Consider the following 24,810-nt stretch of genomic DNA (forward strand, 5'->3'; position numbering starts at 1 on the left):
ATCATTCTACGTTACAATCATATGCATGAAAAATATTCGACCTACGTCACTTTCATAGTCACTGGCGCGTCTAACAGATATCAGCAGTCGTGATATCTGTCGAAGTCGTATTGTCGAACGATTCTCAAAAGACAAATTAACTATATATATAACTCTGATGGAAACTCACTCGCTTTCATCAAAAGGAAAGAAAGGATACTGCATTGCCTCTTGAGAATCTTCGACTTTTGATTCGGATCTTGGGGTGGATTCTTTTGATTTTTCGTTTGGAATTTCTGCTAGACCTTTCTTCGTATCTTCTCCCAATTTATCGGCGTTGTTAAGAATCTCTTTTTCGTATGGGACCTCCTGCGGTTCGTGCAACGCTAGTTTAAGCTTACTTTCCATCAATTTTTCAATCGATACTCGACTCTTTCGACCGAAATAAGTGAGAATGCCTATTCTTGGTTCTGACACTTGTCTCTGAAATTAAAGTATATAGGATCGAGGCATTCGCAACACGCGCATAATCGGAGTGAGTTCTTATAAAAAGAAGATTCTCTTACTGGCCTATAAGAGTTTATTTCGTATTCTTCGTCGTCAGTGAAACTGTCAGAAGTTTTGGAAGCTCGAGATACTCTTTTATCGATGCTCAGTGACCATTGAAAATCGATGATCGGGTTTCTTATATACATGTGCGTAGTTAGCAAATTGTTTTCGGATGTAGCATGAACAGTTACAGGGCAGACAGCCATTCCATCGCTGTCAAAGAATTCAACAATAACGCGGAACGAAACAGACACCTCGCTTTTGAAAACCATCTTCACCTCCAATTCTGAGTATCTGGCAAAAGACAGTTTACGATAAAGGTTATTTCGATATTGTGTCTGATTTTAAGAAGACGCATATGTACTTCTTATTTGATTATTTCAATGACACTTTTCAAAATGTTATTAGTATCTCTCTTGCGGATTTTTATGCATTTATGAGAAATTACCTAAAAATTGCAAATATACAAAATGCATGTAATGCAGAGACACAGAAAATACTATAGTAAAGTATTTATATACATATGTATACATATACAGTATAACTTATATATGTATAACATAATTATATAGAATTTAATCTGAATTAATTTTTATCCGAATATAAGTTAGTCGTATAGATACCTGTTCATTAGTATTCATTAGATTCATTCTTTATTTTAATTCGTTATCCGTTATTCCACTAAGATTGTATCCAACACTGGATACGATCAATTGCCTTAAACCTAACCTAATTTTAAACCATAAACGTAAAAGCTAAGACATGCAGCCTATAACAAAGTAAAGTACTGGTTGCGATATTTAACGAGCCAAATAAATGTTTATGTAAATTACATTTCCTTATTCATGTTAATAAAAATATGAAGTTGCATAAAAACCCACAGTCTGCCGATCACAAAATCACAACATTTTTTGTAGTGTTTCAAAGAATTACTTACTCGGAAGCAAGCACGATATTTGTATCGATAAAGTTTATAAGAAGTACGTTTTCCGTATATTTTCCATTGGAATATTCAGGTGGCATAATGTTTGACAAGATAACCACATCTTTCTCGAAGTGTCGCATATACAATCGAAACTTCTTTTCCAGCAAAGTATTTAACGGCACAGGTACGAAGAATATTTCCGAAAATTCCGCCTTGATAGTGCTGACAGGATATTCACCGACGAGGCATAATTTATTAAACATCTCACCATTCGATTCATTGTGGATGAATATTGGCGCTTCGACGGAATAACTTCCTTGAGACTTGGGCTGAAACGACAGCGAAAACCCGCACCTTTCCCCTTTTTGCAACGTACATTGAATGCAGTCCGAGTTAACAGTCGGTTTTTCACCCGCTGACCACTGAATCGAAAATGGACACGAGGCAATCGAGAAGTTGCTGATGTCTATTTGAACGATCTTCTCCTCCATTGATTCGCGATTTTCTATGCAGAATTCGTCTGTCACCTTTAGAATCGAAATTTTATATATAACGAATAGAACGGTCGCGATTATTTTTAGGGTAATTTTGCAATTTTTAATTTTCAAATTTTCGCGCGTTTACGAAGAATTGAAAAGTGCAGAAATTAATAGAGCGCATATCGAATATTATATAAAATATATAAAATATACAAAGCAAAGTTATAACATTTACTACGAGTGTTTTTTTCGAGAAGATTATCCTTGTTGTTTCCATAATTGAACGCTTACGTTGTTCGTTAGGATGTTGAAATGAAACACCAGTTTGTTAAAGAAAATCAAGTGTCCAGCGACTGTACAATCAATCGGCATCGTCACGATGGTAGGAGGCAATTTTTGCAGAATGAGATTAGGTACGCCGATATAATGACTTTTGAATTGTTTCAAATATTCTGAAGGCTTGGACGATCTGTGACTCGTCATTAATGCCGGACCGAGTACATCGTTGATGATGATTGGAAGATAAAATACGTAACTAGCCAAGTCGATAGGTTCGAAATGAAGATAAAAATCTTGGCTAGTGTTTGGTGCAAGCATAGTGTCCTTATTGCCTGTTGAAAATGTAGAAAACTTACCTGGGTGAAATTTTTATTAAATATCACACTACTACGTATATCAAGAGCTATAATTAATTATGCTAAATCGTATTCGTCGTATATCCGATATTTTATTTGAGAAAATATTTGTATTGAATATATATATATATACGTATTGAACTAACTTGGATCAATTTTAAAATCTTTTTTTAGGGTTCATTTTTTTAAATAACTGTAATAGCATACCAATTGATTATCAATAAATCCGAATTTAAACATACCTATTCCAGGATCTTGCCTCTGCGAGGATAATGAAATACGAAATTCTGGATACTCATTTAGTAGAAATCTCAATTTTAACATAGTCGTTCCAATATTTGATGCGGTGATTAAGCAATGTCGATACGCGGATGCACTTATTCGCCGTAAGTTAATGGAGTTTGGATGCAATTTTAATTGCGGGAATGTCACATTGCCTGTGATTTTAAACTGAACGTTTGCATGTTTCTGTATCGTTACACGAATCACCAGAGTAAAATGAAAGCATAAGCTAAATGTCAAATAAATCTGCAATGTACAAAGTAAGATTTCTTATTATCTCAGTTATATAGAAATTGTCATGAGAGATAAAAGGAGCCTGCGAAGGATGGTAGAGAGAAAGGGGGATAAGTTTTGCGAAGGTCTAGTTCTTGAAAGCCAGAAGGAAAAAAGAAAATGCAATAGTAGAGAAAAAATAATAAAACTAATAGAAGTAACAGAATATAGAGTAATACAATTAATTTAGATAAGATAATAAATAAAGTATAATAAAATATTATTACGCAAGATAATGATAAGTAAACATGATATAAACCTAAACTGAAAGGCAAAAGGATCATAATAAATTAAAAAAAGAAAGTAGAAGAAATCTATAGCGCTATCAGGAAATAAAAATTATAAGGATGTTAGGGAAATTCAGAAAGGACGACATTATCCTTAATTAGTATTAGAAAGTAAATAACAGAAGAGAAATACGTGTCGAATATTTTCAACTGCGATATGAATCTGCAAAGTTTCGTCAAAATCGGCTACTCTTGGATAATCGTAATGCTCCTTGTAAGCTTATGTTAATTTAAATTGTTATGAATTCTTAATATCATTTACAATCAGATAGAAATACGATACCAATTGAGTGTAAGGTTTTTTCATATTTACCTCGAAGATGGCAACTCCACGAGGTGCCAATACTCCGTGAAGAGGACGAACAGTGCATCCATGAATCAAAGACGAAGTATCAACTTCGAATTCAATTTCGATGTATTCAAAATTCCTCAAAACGGCGACCGTTTTTGTCGGTAGGTTTAGTGGAATGTCACCGACATTTATGAGGTCTTTGATAAAGTCAACTTTGGGCGTCTGTACTGGCATGCTCACACGTACAGTACCGTAACTTCTGTTTTTACATTTTATTATCAATTCGGTAGAACTGAACTTTGTAAAATCGGGCTTATAGTATATATAACTGAACAACGAAGCGTTTCCACGGACTGCCCCCGATATTGGTTCAACGAAGAAGCAACACGTTGCGGGTATTTCCCATCTGATCGAAAATGGCAGAATTTTAACTGTTTCGATTATCGCTATAGGAATTGTTCATTCATATATAAATTAACGTATGCGATAATGTCATGCAATCTAATTCACTTTCCCTGGCCAACGAAATCATTTTATTTTACTCAGACAAATTTCTCACCGGAAGCTCGTTTTCGCATCCAACTTATTCCTAATCTGAACAGTACAATCCATCGGCCGATAAATTTCTTCCTTGACCAAATCTTCTCCAAGCATTACTTCACGAGAGTCCAATGATAACTGTTTTTCAACGATATTAGCAGTGACAACAAGCTCGAACGAATGATTGTTGTTGATAACGTAATCAATGTAACCATTGAATTTGCCTATATGATGCGCTCGAAATTCAACTAATCGCGTGGCGTGCAGACCAGGTGGCAAAATAATTAGATTCCCCTTCGGGAAATGAATGCACTTGGAGGACAAGCTCGTGAGGCGAATCATGATTGGAAAGTCGTTCAAATTTTCGACGATTAGCTGTTGGTAATTGCGACTTCTTGGGACAACCTACAACAGTGTTGTACGATTTCTATTTTTGTTATACGTGCGATAACGTAAGGGAGATATTGGAACACGGTTAGAAGCGACATATGGGAAGAGAATAGCAGAAGTGAGAACAAGAGAGATGGAATAGAAGGAGGAACCAGAAACCAGGAAGTTGTGAGATCAAAGAACGGAGGAAAGTCTAGTTAAGGCTACAAATATCCATGTACAGTACATGTATAGTGATTAAGGACATAAACTATACAAAGATTAATGGATTTAGACTGGGACTACACGAGCGTTGAAATGATGCCTGTTGCATTACGTCCGTTGTAAAAATGTAGGGAAATATTGACAACAGGAGACATAGCTCCAATGACTTTGATCTTGACGTAAGTTGTCAAGGACACTCTCCTGAGTAAGCTTCAAGAGATTTTAACCGCCACTCGGTATTCCTTAAAAATATGTTCATTATTAACAAACATACATTATATTAAATTTTTATTTCAAAGAAGCCCAGTACCAATTCCACACGCAAGGAATCCAAAGAGGGTTCGACTTTTGTCCAAAGAACTTTGTAACAAACGCCGGGTTTCAACGCTCGGTGGGTCCAGTCTAAAGAAATAGATTTAAGAGATAAGGAAAATAAAAAGAAATGTAAACCGGAAGCCATCCTAAGCCGAAAAGTAAGCATTATGAACAATACTAAAGTAAATAATACATGTAATAATGTTTGAATATCAAACATATGAATAAATATAAGTATACAAAAATTTCATCAAGTACTTACCATTCCGAAAGCAAATAAGGTAGGATACATGCGTACGTTGTATATTTGCAAAGGAGAAAGGGGTATTAAAACTTCGGTACTAGCTGTTAGAGTGGATAACATTTTGCCCATAGACGCGAGGCACTTCTCTGTTCCTGATACATCTTTATGTTTCCACTTAGGAATATGAGCAACCTTTTGTATAATTTCTTCGTCGTCCTCGCATTTTTTTTCAATGATCTCTTTCTTCGACTTTATCATTCTCGGTTTTATCTAAAGATAAAATACAACACAATAGTAAATCCTTAGGTGAAAAGTAAAGTATATGAACAAGTATACAGAGTACTTGGCAAAAAATAATAAAAAATGGTCTATACTATAGCATAGTCCATACCAACAAATCTTTAATATCGATTTACTCAGAAACGAAACATCGTACAAAGAAATGTCCCGGTATATTTTCGACTCACTTTTTCACAATATACATATATCGATTCTTAACACGGCTTACTGAAAGAGGTTGTATCGATGGTGTCTTTCTATTATCTGTTAGGGGCTTCCATGTACCTTTAGAGGAATAATAATTTTGTAGTCGTCTATTTTCATCTTTGATCTTTTGATCTTTTAATCTTTAGTATGTGCAAATTTCGAGAAGATCAAGAGCATTATAAAAATAGCACGTATTAATTACTTTCATAATAGTCATCGAAAATACTTCGCCCCCGTGATAAACATGATCGTTTCACTGTGGTCTGCAGTTTCACGTTCACCCTACATTGTACAGCATACCTTCCTACTTTTATCTTCGTTTGACGTCTAGTTTTTGTTGATTCGCATGAGTCGGCTGCGGTGTCGAAGTAAACTTCGAATGACGAATTAACTGCAATAAAAGAAGTAAATTTTTGGAAAATGTTTCAACTTTTCCGAGTGGTTCTAAACGCGCGAACGAAATGGAGCTTATATAGAAATTTAATAAATATTTTATCATAGCTCTCTTATTTACTTTATACTTTTGAGTATTATGCACATTCTGTACATTTCTGCACGTTTAAATTTCCTGTAAACGCATAAAGATCCGCGATCTTAACGATTACATACCATTCTCCTTTCCTCGAACTTTCAACAGGACTTCTATAGATCCTCCCGGTTTCAGCATTATAGTTTCTGGATAGCAACGAGCTGATGCGTTACGCACATAGCTACAGAGTAATGTTGCGAAATTTAATGGATTCGATATACGGAGTACACGCTGTGAGTCTTCGCCGACATCAAGTTCACCGAAATAGAGTATATCTGGTTCGAAGCATAAACGTGCCGCTTCCATTTCGCCATGGAGACAGAGTCTTACAGTATCGTTCAGACCAGATTCTATACTGGTTTCAGTCAACGTGGCCGAAGAGTAGTCGTTCATTATTGGTACATCTATTGTTGGCATTTATAGTATTATTAAATATGAAATATATCATTGAAAAAAGATTTCTTTCATGCTACGAATACAGTTCTGCAATGTTCACTTTATTATTTCATTATTTGTGGTTCGTTGGGTCTCGATCGTGTTTTTAATAGCGCTATAAAATAATAAAATAAACTTTAGATCTTTATCCTTCACGGTGATCATTAGATGACATATCTCTCGTTCTTCAAGTTTCGACCATACTTTTAGTAGAGACAAAATTTATTTTGTTATTATTGAACGTCATTTATATAGTATTATCATTGATGGGAAATATATCATGTGGAAGGATTATAAATTCATTATAATCACAAAGTGTTGAATGTAACTTGGACTGTAACGGATTTATATTTTTAGATATTTAAGTTTCAACAGAAATAGATTTTTATAATGTAAATTACAGAGTGTCTCAGCTAAACGAGATCACTTAAATATTTGTCTTATTTACGATCTTATGAAAAAACTTCTCGACACGAGGAAAAGCTATTTCAAGGGGCAAATGCAATTGCGAAAAGAATTTTTTCTAATGTTCATCTTTTTAAGCAGATTTCAAGATCACCGGTATGTTTCTAAATGGCATCCTGTATTTTGTTATTTATCGATTAATGCGTTTTTTTGTTTTTATTCTTTATACACTAGTATTAAGACATTACTAGTGTTTATGGAATACTAACGTTTTTGATGATTAATAATTTGTGACGCCTCAGTTAGCGCGTCTCGTATACTGTCATTGGCTCCTGCAGTTTTTCACAATAAAATTTGTTATTTCATCTTCGTTGAAGTAAACAAGGAACACGTGCAAAATATATGAAATACAATGTACTCAAAATGTGTTTGGTCTCGGTGACGTGTACTCTGACGATTCTTATGAAAGCCATGAAATCCTTCTCTTGCGTTTTCGATTTCTCTTTTACCCTCTCTCGCCAATGCATTAAACCGTCTACTGGTGTAAACCTAAAATTACATCTTTTTTTAATAAGTAATTTCGTATTATTTTTTATGTTGTTCATTATCTTTATGATTATATAGCGTGTAGTTGGTTATTTTCATAATTACTTTATTTTAAAGAGGATTTCTTATATTCTTTCCAATTCCGTTTGTACCAATATAAACAAGCGTAAAAAAGTTCAAATAAACGCGAGATGAATAATTGCTAGAAATATTTATATTGAAAATTTAAAATACATGTTGAATTTATTAATACATTGAAATTTCTTTTCCTTTGTTGTAGATATTTTAAATGCAAAATTGTTTTCAATTATTTGTTGAGAATATAACGTACCCTACTTCGAAAATAATACCCTCAAATGGCCCAATACGACCTTGAATCGGTCGAATTTCAAAAGCTCTGTACACAGGATATTTTTTACGGTTAATGTCCTACGAAGAGCACACTCGTTATAATTTCCTGCGCGCAAGTCTCCATCTTTCGTTAGTTGCAATTGAAGTAAATTACCCGAACGCATATAAGTTCGTTGTCGATTTCGCCCAGCACCACGTAACTAGCTACTTGAGAAGAAATATTTCGTACAACAAACGAATCGTACTTTCGAGTATTTACGACGGTTTGCGAAAAATCGATCAGAGTGAAATCTCCAGTTGTATTCGGATGATAAATTACAAGTTTTGGTACGATTACCTTGACGTTAAAAGGGATGCGTATATTCGGAACCGATTTGATCCTAGAAGAAAGAGAACACCTTCTTTTATTATTGATTGTTATTGATTTATTAATTGTTTATTAATTGTTTAATCACCCTGTGGTGACACATCCAATTAGTACAATTTATAGCACTGGAACTAGTAGAAGATAGAAAAGAATTTTGTAAATAAGCAAAATACTTTTTTTAGTCTCAGTGTATATCTAAATTAATATAGATAAGAAACTTTACCAGAATTCACTGAAAAATGATCCTTCGTTCATGCCAATTAATTCAACGGTCAGCTGAACAGGTTTGTTTGGTTTAACGATTCCACGCATGGGATGAACTGTGATTTCTAAATCATTCGTACCAAGATCAATCGAAAATCTGTTAATTTCATGTTAATAAACATAACGTGCACAGTCCAGCAATACACACGTAAGTACATACATTAACAGCAGTGTGATCATTGAAAAATAGATTGCGAGGAAAATAAAGGAAATACATACGCGTTTCATTTTAATCAATCCACGAAAATATAAATGAAATTAACATTAAAATACCTTTTAGACTACGCATTTTCAGATACAAGTACCGTAATATCTCTTTGTGTAGAAAATCACAAACTGTATCAAACGTATAAAAAAAAAATGTACAAAAATTGTATAGTTACGTTAAAAAAAAAAAAAATACAAGGATCAGCTTGAGATTTCAAAGTCATCTTCGCCTAGACAAATTTGGTGATCATCATAAGAAATTCACCTTAAAATAGATTTTATTTGAAATACGTTTTCGAATAATATCTAGTTTAGGTTCTCAACCTTTTGTTTATCACTTTAAATAATTTTTTGTTATCACGGAACCGCAAGACTTAACTCAAAATTTAAATCCTTAATGTACCAAATATGTATATTTCAAACATTGATCAGCTGCTCGTCAATAACCTTTTTGGAGAGAAGAGATCCATTATAAATAGATACACATACAAAATACCTTTTATTTGAATAATAGAACAATAACTTGCGTGTGTGAGGACTTTATTTAAGTCCTCCAAGAGCCCACCGACAACAGATTAAAAACTACTGGTTTAGGAAATATTTGCGTGGATCAGTTAAAATGAGACACTCTGTATACATACAATACCTGGTACTTTTGCCGCCTTCGTTCCTCAGGGTAATTATTTTAATACCAGAAGAGTAACCAATATCGACGATTCCAAAGTCAATTGATTTCGGTTCGATACTAATACCTTCGACTAATAATTTACAAATAACACGATAATCAAGAATCTTCCCATTAATCTCAATTGGTATTACTGCACGCAATAGAGACGGTCGCTTAAAAGAATACGTTACTACCGTGTGTATACTTAATCCTGGATTTAACAATATCCCTTTATCCAAACTTTCTACTTGAAACGACTGAAAAGTAATTTAATACATTGACGAAAATATCTCACGAATCGACTTATTATTATTATATTTGTTTTTAGCATATTAACCTTCAAAATCATAAAAATTGTTTAACTTCTAAGAAGCATGTATAGTATGATAAATTACATTTGATTTCCAATTAAAAAATTTAATTTAGTTTCAACGTACTATTGACTTGGTTTGATGGATTTTAATAAAAGCCGATTTTTTTCCGGTATTCTTAATAGTGATACGCTGATGACATGTAATTCCTTCGCTAGCCTCTTTAAATTCCACAAAACTAGGATATATATAAACGTCATCGTGTTTAGCGGTTGCTGATTGGTCATACGAATGTGGAACTTGTTGAATCTCGATACCTTCTTTCATAAGCACAATAGAACTACTGGACTGAAAAAGATTCAAAGTTCATAATTCATAATCAGTAATTTGCAATTGTAAATGAAACTGAAAACCATAGGTACAAAACGTGATAAGTCACGTCATCCGGGGTTTATAGAAGAGTAACTTTAATTCAATATATTACCAAGCAATTCCACAGCAAAATTATTCTTTCATGTGATTTTCGAATTTAATATGTATTTTTGTCACTATCTTGAAGATTTAAAGAATATTAGTGATAGTAATTATAAGACCGAGGATTCTTGTACAAATGCATATTTTTATAGAAGAAAACATAATTTTAAAGAATATAGTTTTAATCTTACATTTAAAGAACATTAACGATTAAAAAATAAAATCTCGGTAGAAAATTGTTTTATCTATCAAGTATTATTACAGGAAACATTATATGCATAAAAATTCTAGTAATTATATGCAGAATAATATTAAATAAATCAGACTGACGTTATTAATAATTTTTTTCTAAACATTCTGGATTCATCTTCGAATATATTATATAATATATTATATAATATATATTATCGAATATATTATATAATATATATTCATTTTATGAGTTGAGTCCTGTAAGCGAGCTACCAAAACTTATCACACAAAGAGACCTGTAACTGTTACTGCGTTTTTACATTTGTCTCTATTGGTTTCGAATAAAATGAGGAAATAATATTTTTGAGTAAGTCCAATATCTTCTTATACTAATTTAGCATACAAGATGGCAAGATTTTAATACGATGTTCTTATAAAATTATAACGATTCAAAGCGTCAAAACTTCTTCTTTCTGATTTTTAAGTTATGTCATTGTTGTAGCAAATTAACGATATGTGCTCGCTAACTTATAAAATTTACACAAAAAATCCAAAGTATATTTCACTTACAGTACGTACTCTTCCGATCACTGATTGAGTATCGAAGGCCATTTTATAATCCATAAAGATGTCCGCTTATAATTAATAAAATAAATATTAACCTAATCCTATCTTCTTCGACAACAGAATGAAAATATAATCAAAGGCTTCTTTTGTTTAATAATTTTGTAACGTATGTATGTATTAACTTATTTGCGTGAAGCAAAGGTAAAATGAATTGGTTGATGTACATAATATATTTTATTCAACACATTTAATATAAGTAAAACTTGTTTCATTCAATTAACGCTTATAATATAAATGGAATTTACGAAAATCAATTAATTGTATTATTTTATATTGTATGTCATTAATCCATTACACATAATTAGGAAGGTCTTATATATCTTTTAATTTTCATTAACTAATTTTAGTTTGTATCTTTAACATATGTGGGAAAAAATGAAATGTAAAGGAATGTTAGAAGAGAAATGCTAAAAAATAAGAACCAAATATTTAAGTATCTGACATGATTTATTTGACATATACAACTATTAATACAGATGTGTCATGCTGATGATACTTTATTTATATTTAATTAACATCATTTGTCCGGCTTATACGATACAATGTACTAAATAGAAATGATAGGAAAAGAAAAAATTGTAACTAGCATTGAGAAGAAGAACACTTTGTACGTGGCTGATTATTATGCGGCTAGTTCGTAAATGGTATGCGAGGCGATTTACGACAATACATATTTTAATTATTTTTCTACTTATCAATAAGCAAGCAAAATATAAAGCATACATAGATCACATAAAATAACCGAATCCAAATGTACGTTTTATAGCGTCCCAATAATACCTTTCCCAATTTTCTTTCGTAGATTCTTCCTCACTGCAAATAATTGATTAGTTTTACATAGCCATTAATGTCTTTTACAATGCATTTGAGGAGCATAATGCAAACAACTATAATCTTTGATTGTTCTGTTTAATTTTCTTTTAACACAAGACTCTATTTTTAGTTATGACAGTTTTTGTGACACTATAAATTTTTCTTACCTAATTGGTACTCCTACTTGTGTCAAACTAACTTCCGTATGGTCATTCTTTTCACAGATATCAATAGTAACATCACTATAATGACCATCAGGCCATTGTTTGCAACGCCATTTTTGAACGATTTTCGCAGGCGTTATGTCCATAAAATCACCATGTATGTTACCACCAAACAATTCAAATTTGCCTCCCTTCTTTGGTTCGAGTTTTACCGGTCCCTTTGTAAATGCTTGAACCATCTGAAAAGAAATATTGTATTACAAATTATCAAATTAAACCAAAGACAATGAAACTTTAAGAACTTATCTCAAAGGTAGTATATATAATCAATCCATACAATATTAACAGAATAGTAACAATAACAATGTCAACAAACATAGCAAAGAATAAAATAATTCCACAAATAGATTGGAAGAAAACACGACTATAAAGACTTTTCATTACAAAATCACAATATGTAAACTAATTGCATTAAACTACTTTCTTTACTTTCATTGCTTTAATGTGAATTTAGGTTGTTAAATCCATATCTTTTTATTTAATAAAATATAAATCATTACATTTGAAAAAATTGATCTATCTTAAATTCGTCTTTAAAATGAGATATAAGGAGCAATTTTATTTCTCTATTATTATGTACCAATATTTTAAAAATATCACATTATATGTGTATAATAAATCTTATAGCAAAAGCCCACTCTTAAAAAAAAAAAAAGAAAAAAACTATAAAGCTACTTCTATAAAATTTATATAAAACTAATATTTTAAATAGATATTTAAAAGATATTTCAGAAGCATACATACCACACATTAATGTAATTGAAAGTATGAATTTTAAGTATTGATTGCATCCTGTGCATTTAAAATTATCTTATACCAGTAATGTTACTTAAAGAACAACTACCATAATTGATTTGAAATTAGAATACTATCAAAACTGGATAAAAAAAGAACAAAGACAAGACAAGTTTGCTATTTAGTAGTCTAATATCTCTCAATAAATGAATCCTAATTTAAAACTCAATCCAACTTTTATTTAATACATTTGAAGTGAGACAAAGGCAGTACAACTTAAAGATAAACAAATAAATGTTTCTTCTGTGCACTAACCTTTTATCAAAATTTGTCTTCAGTATTAGCACTCTGTATTAAATTTCATAGCAATAGCTGAATCATTGTCTTGTCCCATCAGGAAACAAACAATTTTGAGACTAGATCAGCCTATAAAACAACATTTCGTTTCAGCACTCCAGAATTTCATTACTCCACCTACACCAGAATAAGCAGAGTGACTGTATCATAAAAAGTATTCTTTTACATGAAGATATAGAACATTTAATTACAAATATCATACATAAGATACGAGTCATTTTCACAGAAAGCTATTTTCAGAAACATACCCAAAGCAATACTATAACTGGTATAAACGACAAATAGATAAATGCATAAGATAGATATCATAGATGTTTTAAATAACTATTTATGAATGTTATTATCATTTCATATAGAAAACTGAAATCTTTTGTCCACATCCTAGACATTCAATAATAATATCCTAGCAATTGTATGAAAGATGATAATGAACGATATTGAATGAAAAACGTTTTGATCATTTTTTACAATCTCACATAGAATAGCTTATAGACATCCTGGATGTGTATATGATATAAAGAAATATAAACTGATTAACCTGACTTTTTAAATTAAGATTACAGTAATGATAGGAAATATAATTTGCACCTCTATTTCTAATGGAAAAGATTCTCATAGATTTGAGTCACCTACAAATAGATTAATAATTTCGACAATAGAAGTTTTTATAAACCTAATAATAAAACCTTAAAGTCAACCATTAAAGAACAGAGTGGGCTTTTACTAAATATGTTACATTTACTCATTTGTTATAAGTACATAATATTTTTAATTAACTTAATCTTAGATAAAATGATATGAAACAAAATTCTTCAAAAATACATAATTGTGTACAAGTGTAAACAATTATATATTTTTCACGTACAATTGAATATTGATTATCCATAATATTTTATTTAAAAAATAATGGGTACAATAAGATAACAAAAGATAGTAATAAGATTACAATATGAGAAATAATGCAGTAAATAAAATTGTTAGTGCGATAAACACGGAATGTTTAAATAATCATCAACGTTTTTCTTGTTTTAAGATTTTTGTATACCTTAATTCAATTATTAAGTATTTTTAGAAAACGTACATTTTATTAGATATTTTGTTGTTAGTGGTCTCAGTAGACTTACCTCTATTGTCGTAAACACGTTGTAAAATTCTTCGGCCCTACATTGAAACTTCTGTTGTTGTTTAATTGTTGTTGTCGAAATTTTACATCCTAATTCTTTTTTATTATTCGATGAAATTACAGAAGAATTCATTTGCATCTGTAACAATTAATTAATTATATATATATAAACGAAATTTCTGATTGTAGATTAAATATTTTTAAAATTAAATTTAACGTAAAAATATATGTGATATATATATGTCGGAGATGAAAGGACACCGGGCCCTCCCGTTAGAATTCCTTGAAAAAAGCCCCAATACTGTAGCCTTTACAAAATAACCCAAACACAATTGTTCGAGACTTGACATAATGAGCTTAGGCTCGAGGCGACAACTAGTCGCCGAACGTAGTCGCGGTCACGGGATGAACGTTTCACCTAACAGAGATATAGAATTGCATAGCTCTCCTTTAAAGAATTAGCTGTACCGACACTTAACAGTAAACATTCCAACGGCCCCGTGGCTCGCCACACACAGACCCTATTCTTCGGGCAAGATGATTGCCAGAAGTCGATGCATCATTCACAGTATATGTTCAGCTAGCCCGAGGACCCGCTATAAACCTTAGGATTTAGTTAACTAATGTCCTACAAATTGACAAACAGTCTTTATTCTATCAGCCCGTAAATCTGTCACCTATTGCGGCAAGATACGGGAGATCTGCTTTCCTCACGTACGACGCTTCCCGCTAGGAACTCTCTCTCAAGGGCGGCCAGCATCCTTTTTTTAACCACCAACATAGAAATTAACCAATTAATAGCAACGTCCATTTCCCTCACCTTCCGAGCGGAGGTTTTCCTTGACGAATCCGATGATCTCGTGCCCTTAGGCACACCCCATCATAGTTTTCCTCTGCAGCGTCATCGTGACGGAAAGTCATTCCCTTTCTTGCAGTCTCGTTAGTCAGTTATCTAGTGTCTGTACGATCAGTGAATAATCCACGTTTCAATAAAGAGTTAGTCAAGTAATCCTTGTATCGCGAGAAGTAAGTCGAGTCCGACTTAGACTTTGGAGCAAAGTATATCTATTATCCCGTTGACCGCGGATTCGTTATCGAACCTAAGGTCATTGTCATTAGTGTCTAATTACCGCGGCCACTTGCCAATCTTGTAACATCCATACTTGTGTTAATAAACGCAACGATGAATAATTCCGGGGAATATTCATTACACGCCCCTAACCCTAAGTCTCAACGATAACCCGACATATACATATAACGTAAATCAATCCTATACTTACTTTTGCATTGAACCCAGACGTAATATTTGAGATATTTTCTTTCACATTATCTTTTTTTGGTAAAATCATACCAGCTGCAAATTCTAATAACAAATAATAGAAAGTTAATTTAGTGTAACTAAAAGCATTATATTCAAAAATTTAAAATTTTCAAAGTGACAATTCAACACAAAGTTACCTTCTTTTAGAGAAGAAACATATTTTTTCAATTTCTCCCTAATAAATTCTTTTCCTTTCGTATGCAGGAAATGTTTTACTGCTTCACCTTCATCTGTGCTATCTTCTAGAGTAATTTCAATCTATAAAAGAAAGTAATGTTTTTTATTGCTTTAAACGTTTTTATAAAAATTTTTATTAGTAACTAAATTTATAGAAAATATATTATCAAGAAATATAAATATAAATCTTGTAATTAATATTGGCAAATAAAATATTTATGAATCTAAAGTTATATATAACTATATTTTCTTTCTCTCTTTGTTAAATACTTTTATATAGATACTTACATCTACTTCAGAAATATCATTTTCCTCAGAAAGATTTGGAATGTTTATTTTACCTCCAATCTTCTTATCAGATTTTTTGTTGGATACCCACTTCAATACAATATTCCATTCATAGAAGAAAATTAATTTACCTTTTCGATTATTTGCCATTGCCTCACCTTCACACTTTTCTATTTCATTTACTATACAGGAAACTAAAAATGACACTCATTAGATTTATATTATATTAAATGAAATTTGAAATTATTATACAAATTATTCTTTTGCTATTGTTACAAAAAAGAAAAATACAAACCATTATCTCCTTCCATCTTCATATTAATAAATAATTCTTTTATTTTTTCTTGGGACCAAGCACAGGCATTTTTCTCCGTCCTTAAAAAGATCGAAATTACCATAAATTTTGTATGTTGTATTCATATAAGTTTATTTCTTTCTGTATTTTATGTACTTATATATGTATATGTATTTTATTTTAATATGTATTTTTGTATACAAATTGTAATTCATATAAGTTATTCCTCTTTTATAATTATAAGTACTTATTTCTCAGAGTATATATAATTATTAATATCAAAGGAAATTTGACATTGCAATCTAGGATATATTTGAAGAAGATGAATAGAATTATACATTTGTAATACTTGTAAATAAATATATTTTCGAATAAGAATTCTTTCTCCTAACTTCACTTACTAAATCCATCTTTATTGAAAAAAATTAAGTATTTGGGTCTTCAATTGCATGTAAACGTTTATAAATGAATACATCATTTAGAAATTTGTACTTTATTCAGATTATATTGTTTTGTAATGATAAAAACTTTATGATTCATAAATACTGGTAAAGTCTGCTGTGCTAGGTATTGTAAAAGTGAACAAAAAGACAGATCATGGATCAAATATAATATATATTTAAAACAATCTTTGGTACAAAATTTTATAAATAATAAACAAATAAATATAAACAATAAACAAAATATAAAGAAAAATATGTAATATCGTACATTAAATATAATAATATTTAGAAAATTAAATTCATATAAGAAGATTATTAGGTTTCACTTAGATACATAACAATAAAATTATTTATAAGCAATCTTTAGGTTAGATAAAATTTTTGTTAACTTATTATATATATAAAAATATATAATCTAATGTTTATACAATTCTAAAACAAAGTGCATTAAAAGTTTAATCATACCAGTGCCAGTTATTTACATTGGTAGCATCAGGCCTTTCTTCAACGATCCATCTTGGATCTCCTTCACCCCACTTAGCCATTTCTTAGAAACAAAAAACTCACAATGTAACAATGTCTAAATGTAGTAATGAAAAGAAATAGTTATTCCTGAAACATGAAACATAATTATTTAATAATCATATCTTACGGACTATAAAGATTTCAAAAGGTTTAAATGTTTAAAACATGCATACTATATTCATAAGAGGTATCTATGAATGTTTAATTATTTTACATTAACAAATGCAGTTAAATTGTTTGTATTATAATAAATAATATTTAATAAAATTTTCAATTACAGTAAAAAAATAGTGTAAGAGAACTGACTGAGGGATGACAACTAATATTAACAAAAATTTCATTTTACTCCTTGCTTAAATATTCTAACTGTATCAATTACAAAAGGAAAAAATTAAGAGTCATTAAGAACATTGAAATGTAATGAGGTATATTATTAGTACTGACTACAGGAAAAAAAATGTAGGTTGACAACTATTAAAAAAAATACTTTTATTTTATTCATTACTCAAATATTGTAATTATATCAATTATGAACCTACTTAAGAAATGACATTAAAATATAATGGAATAAATTATTACTAGTGATTTCAGGTATTACAACATAAGTTGACAACTAATATAAATAGAAAATTAATATTAAAACAAAACTTCATTGCCTGATTAAATGTTATAGTCGTATTAATTATGAACAGAATTAAGAATTATTAAGAAAATTAAACTACAACATACTGAAGTAAAATATGTTAAACGTTAACAAAACGAATTTAACTTCTTTCATTTTTTTAGATGCAACGAATACAATTTTTCATTACCTTGAAACTGTCAAGCAAAGTGGAATAGTATGAACTAAATAAAAAGATATAATATGGATATAATTAACACAGAAACAACGGAATTGAGAAAAATACAGTCGACTTTCTGTTTCATGAAAGTTAGCTTGAACAAAGTATGAATGCATGGAACATAACCTACAATCTACATTCGTCAATTGAACGGTTTCAATAAGAGAAAAATAATTGATAGTTTACGTAACATTAGTTATACTTGCCTTACCGAAATTTTTAAAACAACCTGTCTCCACTAAAAATGGGGTTCTATTTATTTATAATTTGATTTAATTTTACAACTGTAACTGATTTTAATGTTTAATACATTGTTTCATAAAAAACTAAATTATTTTTAAAAGGTTCCGAACACGTTGAAAGTCAAAATTCTTTAGAACGAACAAATAACGTAAAAGTCGCAAACTTCCACGCGGAACTCGAAATTACTAAGGAAACAAATGTTGTAGACTTTGTAGTGGAGGGGATATAGAACCCTTCTAGAAATTTCATGAACGTGTAATCGAATTATTCTAGATAGGAAACTAGATCTGAAAATGTAGTGGATCTAGGAATTAAAAGACGGAGTACGAAGTTTAATCTTAGATGAAAGGGTCAAGTTAGTCCATCGGTAGGAGGAAAGTACGCACGCGCCGCGCTTTATTTGGAATGAAATGTTAAATATCATTTTTATACTTAAATTGAATGTTTAAAATACATCAGAGTATAATTAACATTGAAATTATTATTTTACAAATAAAGGCAAGAAGGAAGAATTGCAATTTAAATAAATGGTAGATAAGATATATTTTTTCTGTTATTTCTATTTGTAATAAGAAATCAATAATTATGACAATAGAAAGATCAATGATGACAAAAAAGGAAATGTATAAAAATAAAGTAAGTTTGAAACTAAACCTGTAAATGAAATTTTACATATGCAATCAATCAATCTTAAGTCTATAGAAAGTGTTTTGTAAATGAGGAGCGTAATAAATAAGGAATTGCACAATAAAACGATATATGATCGTTCAAATAAATAATTACAGTAGTGGTAGTAAATCTACCACACAAAGCTTCAAATAAAATAGTTAAATCTACTATACCAGATCGCAAATAAAAAATTCATCTAACTACAACAAATAGTAATTAATTCATGTACAGTTTTTAATTATCCATATATTTCTGAAGTATATGTATAAGGAAGCAGAAAATACATTGAATGAATTTTAAATGTTTGTTTCTTTACTTGTTTTTATTTATAATTATTTATACTTAGTACTAGCTAGTATCAAAGAGGAAATGTTCTCTTTACTAGTATTTACATAGTTACGTAAGTTCCTATAATTGTAATTTCCAAAAATATAAAAGTGCATTTTCATTGAAACAATATTCGATAATTTTTGGATAACACGTAGATGGCACTAAACAGATAACAGTTAATTCAAAGCGTTTTGTTTCGTTCTTATATATTAATTTTTAAGGTTAAGAATTCAAATTCTTAATGTCTTAAGATAGAACGTTAAATACTATAATATTTATATCGAATTCGCTTGTGTTAAATTAATTTGAAAATGAGATATTCAAATAAAGTCTGAGACAACAGAGAAAATAAAAATATGTAATATAGTAGCATTAAAATAGGACGTCAATGATACTTTGTATCTGTAGAAATATTCTATTTAAATATCAATTGTATTAAGTTTGCAAAATGAATATTATATGTGTGATATGCAGTGATTTATTAACACCTTCTAATGATGTTTTTCATACACCTTGTGGACACATTTTTCACTTTGCTTGTGTAACTCAATGGTTGGAGAGGTAAGTACATATAATGTTTTTAATTAAAAATGTTGTATGAACATGAGGCATTTCCGTATAAAATTAACTTCGTATTTTATCAAATAATATTTACATTTTCTATGCCTAAGAAAATATTCAATATTCTCGTAAATATATTAATTGCTTTTTCATGCAGATCCAAAACCTGTCCACAATGTAGAGAAAAGACTACATCAAGTAAAATTCATAGATTATATTTTAATTTTTCCAATAACGATACCATTGTGGAGGATAAATGCTCTTTACAAGATAAAGTTGATAAATTAAATTTTCAGCTTATGTTAAAAGAAAAAGATATTAAACATTATACAGAAAAGAATGAAACATTAGAGAAACAAAATAAGGAGTTAAAGAAGGAAGTAAGAAAAGTGGAAAGTGAAATAAGTGAAAAATGTAATGTTATTTATGCTCTTAAAGAACAAATTAAGTTATTTAAAGAGCAAAATTTAGAAGCAGAAAGTAGAGGAAAAGAAATAGAGCAATTACGAAAGAAAATTGAGCATTATAAAAAGTATGTGAAGATATATAACATTTTATTGTATCCAAAAATTATTTAATAAATATACCTTTTGTTTAAGTGTACAAATCATACTTGATGGTACTACAGAAGCTGTAGATGAGATGATTTCAAGAACAACTGAACCTACTACGCTTATTACATATATATCTGTGATGAAAAGGTAATTAAATATTATTTATTTATATTATATTTTGTATATTTATATTTCTTTCTTAAAAGTTACATGTGTAATTTAGAGAGATAACAGTCAGCCAAAATAAAAGAAGAGAATTAAGGTCCAAACTAAGAAGTGTACAACAAGAACTTACTAAAGTTTCTATGGAACGAAATTTTTTGTCTGATGAACATATTAAAAGGAAGTATGTAGCTCTTATAATAATATAAAGAAAATGTTGACAAATTAAAAAATATTTTTGTTAAAATATTAAAAATATTTTTATTGTTATAAATTATTTATAGAGCACTTGAAAATGAATATCTGGCTTGTCTAAGTGAAAAAATGTCTTTACAAAATAGACTTAGCGAGTTAGAAAAAGATATGTCTTTGACACGAAAGCCAATTACGTTTAATTCAAAAACAAAGATTATGACAGAGGATAATTTAAGAAATGATTCTAAAGAAGATAAAATTGAATGTATAAATAATACCATAAATGAGGAAAAGGATATAGGTCAAAAAGAGAAAACTCAATCTGCTATTACAGTAATAAAAATAATTTATGATTTTTGCAATATACTATTGATTGATTTTATTATTAATTCCTAAAAACAATAACATGTTTCCAGAAAAATGAAACAAGTTCTCCGTATCTTCCAGTGAAATCAGGAGGGGTATTTGCTTTAACACAAATGTCTCAGAGATATACTACATCAAAATTAACTTCTTCGATCTTGGCAAAGAAACCAAGACTCGAGCAAGGAACCAGTAGAAATGTAAGAATACTCATATTAATTTGCAAATTGACAATTTACCTACTTCTTTTATTTGTAAATATTATTAATTTAGGAAAATAATAGAATTACATTTGATGGTTTTGGAGGGCATTCAAAATATGAGGAATTCCCTAAACCTTCTGCTAACAAGATAAAAAAAGTTAAGGATGCTCCAAAAGTTAAAAAGCCAAAATTTGATACAGACAATCCGAAAATAGATTATTTTCTAGGAAATTAATATAATCATTACATATTATTAATGCTTATAAATAGTATTTAAGAAGAAGAAAAATAAAGTGTTATTTGGCAGATATATTTATTGAAAGAGTGAACATGTTACAATTGTATTGTGGAGAATTATGTATAAAGTTGTATATTTTATTAAATAAATCTGTTAATCAGTTTCATAAAAATATACACATTTTATACTGATATGTATGTGATTAGTATGTATTTAACAGGTAAAAATTCTTGTATACATAACCTAAAGTACACCTTAAAAAAAAAAAAAAAGAAAGAACAAATAAACACAATTCTATATATTATTATGTGGATTTAATTATACTGTGTGAAATTCTAAAAGTCGAAAGTTTGTTATTAATTTGTTATATCACATTTGAGTTCTTAGTAATCATGTCGGTAAGACGTCGGTATACAACATCACAAATGTCACATCTATTCTATATCTGTATACTGTATGACAAGATATGTGTTACCATCTATGGAAGACAGAAGGAACTGCAACTTGCAACATGTCAGGGTAGATCGCAACACATGGCTGTCCATAGATCAGACATGTAATACTGTGTGATAAGGCAAGTCCTTTCTGGTGATATGTCCATTCTGATGACTTACGTGTCATCTGCGATAATTCCTATGTTCACCTTAGGAAATCGGTATTTTATAATTTTAGATACAAAATTCTATTTAATGTCACGTACACCCTGCCTTTAATGATTTTGTATACATAATTGAATTCAATTTATCGATGGCTGAATGATATCATGACTACATTATCGGTAGTGAAATGTTTGGCTGGTGACCCTGTATTAGGCGTATGAGACAAGAAAAAATTGTAAATAAAAATTTAGGATATTTCTATTCTACGAATTTTTCAATTTTAAAATTGATAATTCTTATAAATCTGATAATAAAATTACTTAGTTGTTAAATGTTTAGTGCGTGAATTATCTTAATAGAACAGAAATAAACTGTAGCAGCTCTGTTTTCAGAATAGTTGAATTTTTAAATTGGCCGTTCTTCTGAAATAATGAAATACAGAATACATACTGAAATAATGAAACAAATTGAAAAAATGTATCGTATAATGTGGAAAACTGTTTTCATTATAAATATGTACATGGTGTTCATAGAGGGAACGATATTAAAATTTGGGCAAATACAATTTCATGTCTACCAACTATATAGATTAGACGAAGTTGAAAAAGTTGAAAGAAACCCCTGTTGGTGCTCAAGCGAACTAACGATAATCCGCAGATCCATGATGTGACACCTTTCTCCCCTGGGAGAATGCCGTCATGGCATCCATGTCTTTTCCCAGCGGAATTTCGCTGTTGTCGCCATAGCTATGTTCCGGAATTCGTGACTCTCCGTGTCCTCCTGTGGGAGGAAGGTGTCGTGTCCCTAGGCGCATGAATTACCAGTAGATGCCAGTAGTTCACTGTTGTCCATGGCGAGGGAAACCAAGAGAAACGGTGGGGATGGCGAGCGGCCAGTTACCAAGGCAATACGCACCGTATGCAAATCCATATATCTATACTACTGTATATATAAAAGTCAAAATATGTATATATATATATATATATATATATGTTTACGAATTCTATACCGTTCAACGCAATTTCACAAAATTTGGCATGAATATTCTTCGACACCTTAGAAAAAATATTGTAGAGATTTTTCCACCCCCAACCACTCTTGAAACCCACCCCCTCTTAATTTAAGCTCGAGCAATCTTAAGTGAAATAGGACAATAATTTTCAACAATTTTATAGGATAATATTTTTATTTTAAATTTGGGTATTTTTTGAATGGATTAAAAAATTATCATGGAGATTAAAATAAAACGAGAAGCGAATGTGTAAAATGAAATTTGAGCAGCTAAGGATTCGAAGAAAAATATAAACATTAAAAAAATTATTTCTACGAAGATTTGGGGGAAAATTATTATTTGATGAAATAAAAGGAACGAACGATGAAAGAAAAGAAGGAGTAATACAGTTTTGAGTTTCTCTTGGCTCGACAGTTATTATATATTTTATCCATTTATCCAATTATAACTTACGAATGTTGATTGTACTCGATAGGAGGATCGTAAAAGTAACAAATCGGAACTCCGGGCACACGCAACTAGTATTTAGTATAAAATTAATTTGCCATATTAATAATAATATATAATCGATTATTTCAATACTTCTGTTAAAAAAATTCTGTTAAATATCTCGTAATTTCTACGTTCATCTTCACATTCGTTTTAAACTTTGCCAATAAAACGACAGTCGAGTCTCATCCCAACTATCACGAGTCTGTATATTTACAAGTAAACCTTTCGTCGATAAAACAGTTAGAAATGAAACAACTACAAGTGATTTCCTCCTATCATAAAATAACGTATAGAAGTCAGAAAAAATGAAAAGTTGGTTAATACAAAGAGAAAGCTAGAAAAATAATGGAAACGCGTCAGAATTAATCATATTGAAAGATTCATGGTTTAAAAAGAGTTGTAAGAATAGCAGTTGTAGATTGTGGAGTGGCAATACACCGAGCTGACAAATATTTACGCCGATACTCTATTTACATTCGATGGTTTATTCAAGGTTTCGTACCGTAAGAACGAATGCATCGCTTCTCTCATTTCTTTTTTCTTTTTTTTTTTTTATTAGTAATTCCGTTTACTGTATTTCAGTCGATGACCTTGACTTACGACGTATTTATGCGACCGTAATTTCTGAACGTACGAGTAATAATATATCGATTTGTAATTATCGGATCACCTGTTGATAAAACCCTACGTGGTCGTAGACGTCATTTTGTCAGGGTTCACGATGTAACCGGGCAAATAAAAGGGAAATTACCATCGGAGTAAATGATAACACAATTACGTTAATGTTCCGA

At 30.3% G+C, this 24,810-nt stretch overlaps 3 protein-coding genes across 5 annotated transcripts in view; 1 reads left to right on the forward strand and 2 right to left on the reverse strand.

Annotated features, from left to right (window-relative positions):
* Positions 1–10,304, reverse strand: part of LOC139994619 (cilia and flagella-associated protein 47) — a 34,109-nt gene extending 23,805 nt beyond the window's left edge. Inside the window, exons 1-18 of the mRNA XM_072017451.1 lie at positions 10,089–10,304; positions 9,631–9,908; positions 8,737–8,874; positions 8,301–8,526; positions 8,127–8,224; positions 7,668–7,798; positions 7,519–7,581; positions 6,490–6,813; positions 6,083–6,271; positions 5,903–5,958; positions 5,413–5,664; positions 4,261–4,646; positions 3,723–4,107; positions 2,810–3,095; positions 2,224–2,543; positions 1,466–1,980; positions 546–822; positions 170–462 (exon numbers count right to left, since the gene is read on the reverse strand). Of these exons, the coding sequence (XP_071873552.1) occupies positions 170–462; positions 546–822; positions 1,466–1,980; positions 2,224–2,543; positions 2,810–3,095; positions 3,723–4,107; positions 4,261–4,646; positions 5,413–5,664; positions 5,903–5,958; positions 6,083–6,271; positions 6,490–6,813; positions 7,519–7,581; positions 7,668–7,798; positions 8,127–8,224; positions 8,301–8,526; positions 8,737–8,874; positions 9,631–9,908; positions 10,089–10,289 (4,418 nt within the window). The 5' untranslated portion in view covers positions 10,290–10,304. The remainder of the gene's footprint in view (positions 1–169; positions 463–545; positions 823–1,465; positions 1,981–2,223; positions 2,544–2,809; positions 3,096–3,722; positions 4,108–4,260; positions 4,647–5,412; positions 5,665–5,902; positions 5,959–6,082; positions 6,272–6,489; positions 6,814–7,518; positions 7,582–7,667; positions 7,799–8,126; positions 8,225–8,300; positions 8,527–8,736; positions 8,875–9,630; positions 9,909–10,088) is intronic.
* A 1,379-nt stretch (positions 10,305–11,683) lies between these two features.
* LOC139994686 (activator of 90 kDa heat shock protein ATPase homolog 1) lies at positions 11,684–18,863 on the reverse strand. 3 transcript variants are annotated; one of them, XM_072017572.1, is made up of 9 exons: positions 18,610–18,863; positions 17,497–17,578; positions 16,589–16,668; positions 16,294–16,487; positions 15,966–16,086; positions 15,788–15,870; positions 14,509–14,646; positions 12,236–12,471; positions 11,684–12,068 (listed from the first exon to the last, which is right to left on the reverse strand). In XM_072017572.1, exons 2-9 carry the CDS (start codon positions 17,574–17,576, stop codon positions 11,984–11,986), a joined length of 1,017 nt encoding a protein of 338 aa, XP_071873673.1. In that variant the 5' UTR covers positions 17,577–17,578; positions 18,610–18,863; the 3' UTR covers positions 11,684–11,983. The 3 variants fall into 3 exon arrangements, with proteins under 3 accessions (XP_071873673.1, XP_071873672.1, XP_071873671.1); XM_072017571.1 differs by having other exon boundaries at positions 17,497–17,643; XM_072017570.1 differs by lacking the exon at positions 18,610–18,863 and adding an exon at positions 18,369–18,517 and having other exon boundaries at positions 17,497–17,643.
* A 937-nt stretch (positions 18,864–19,800) lies between these two features.
* Positions 19,801–22,851, forward strand: Nopo (TRAF interacting protein no poles). Its single transcript, XM_072017666.1, has 7 exons — positions 19,801–20,201; positions 20,359–20,733; positions 20,801–20,902; positions 20,979–21,101; positions 21,202–21,445; positions 21,529–21,675; positions 21,749–22,851. Exons 1-7 carry the CDS (start codon positions 20,089–20,091, stop codon positions 21,911–21,913), a joined length of 1,269 nt encoding a protein of 422 aa, XP_071873767.1. The 5' UTR covers positions 19,801–20,088; the 3' UTR covers positions 21,914–22,851.
* Positions 22,852–24,810: the final 1,959 nt, after the last annotated feature.

The sequence above is a fragment of the Bombus fervidus genome, chromosome 15, assembly GCF_041682495.2.
Source record: "Bombus fervidus isolate BK054 chromosome 15, iyBomFerv1, whole genome shotgun sequence".
Taxonomy (NCBI): domain Eukaryota; kingdom Metazoa; phylum Arthropoda; class Insecta; order Hymenoptera; family Apidae; genus Bombus; species Bombus fervidus.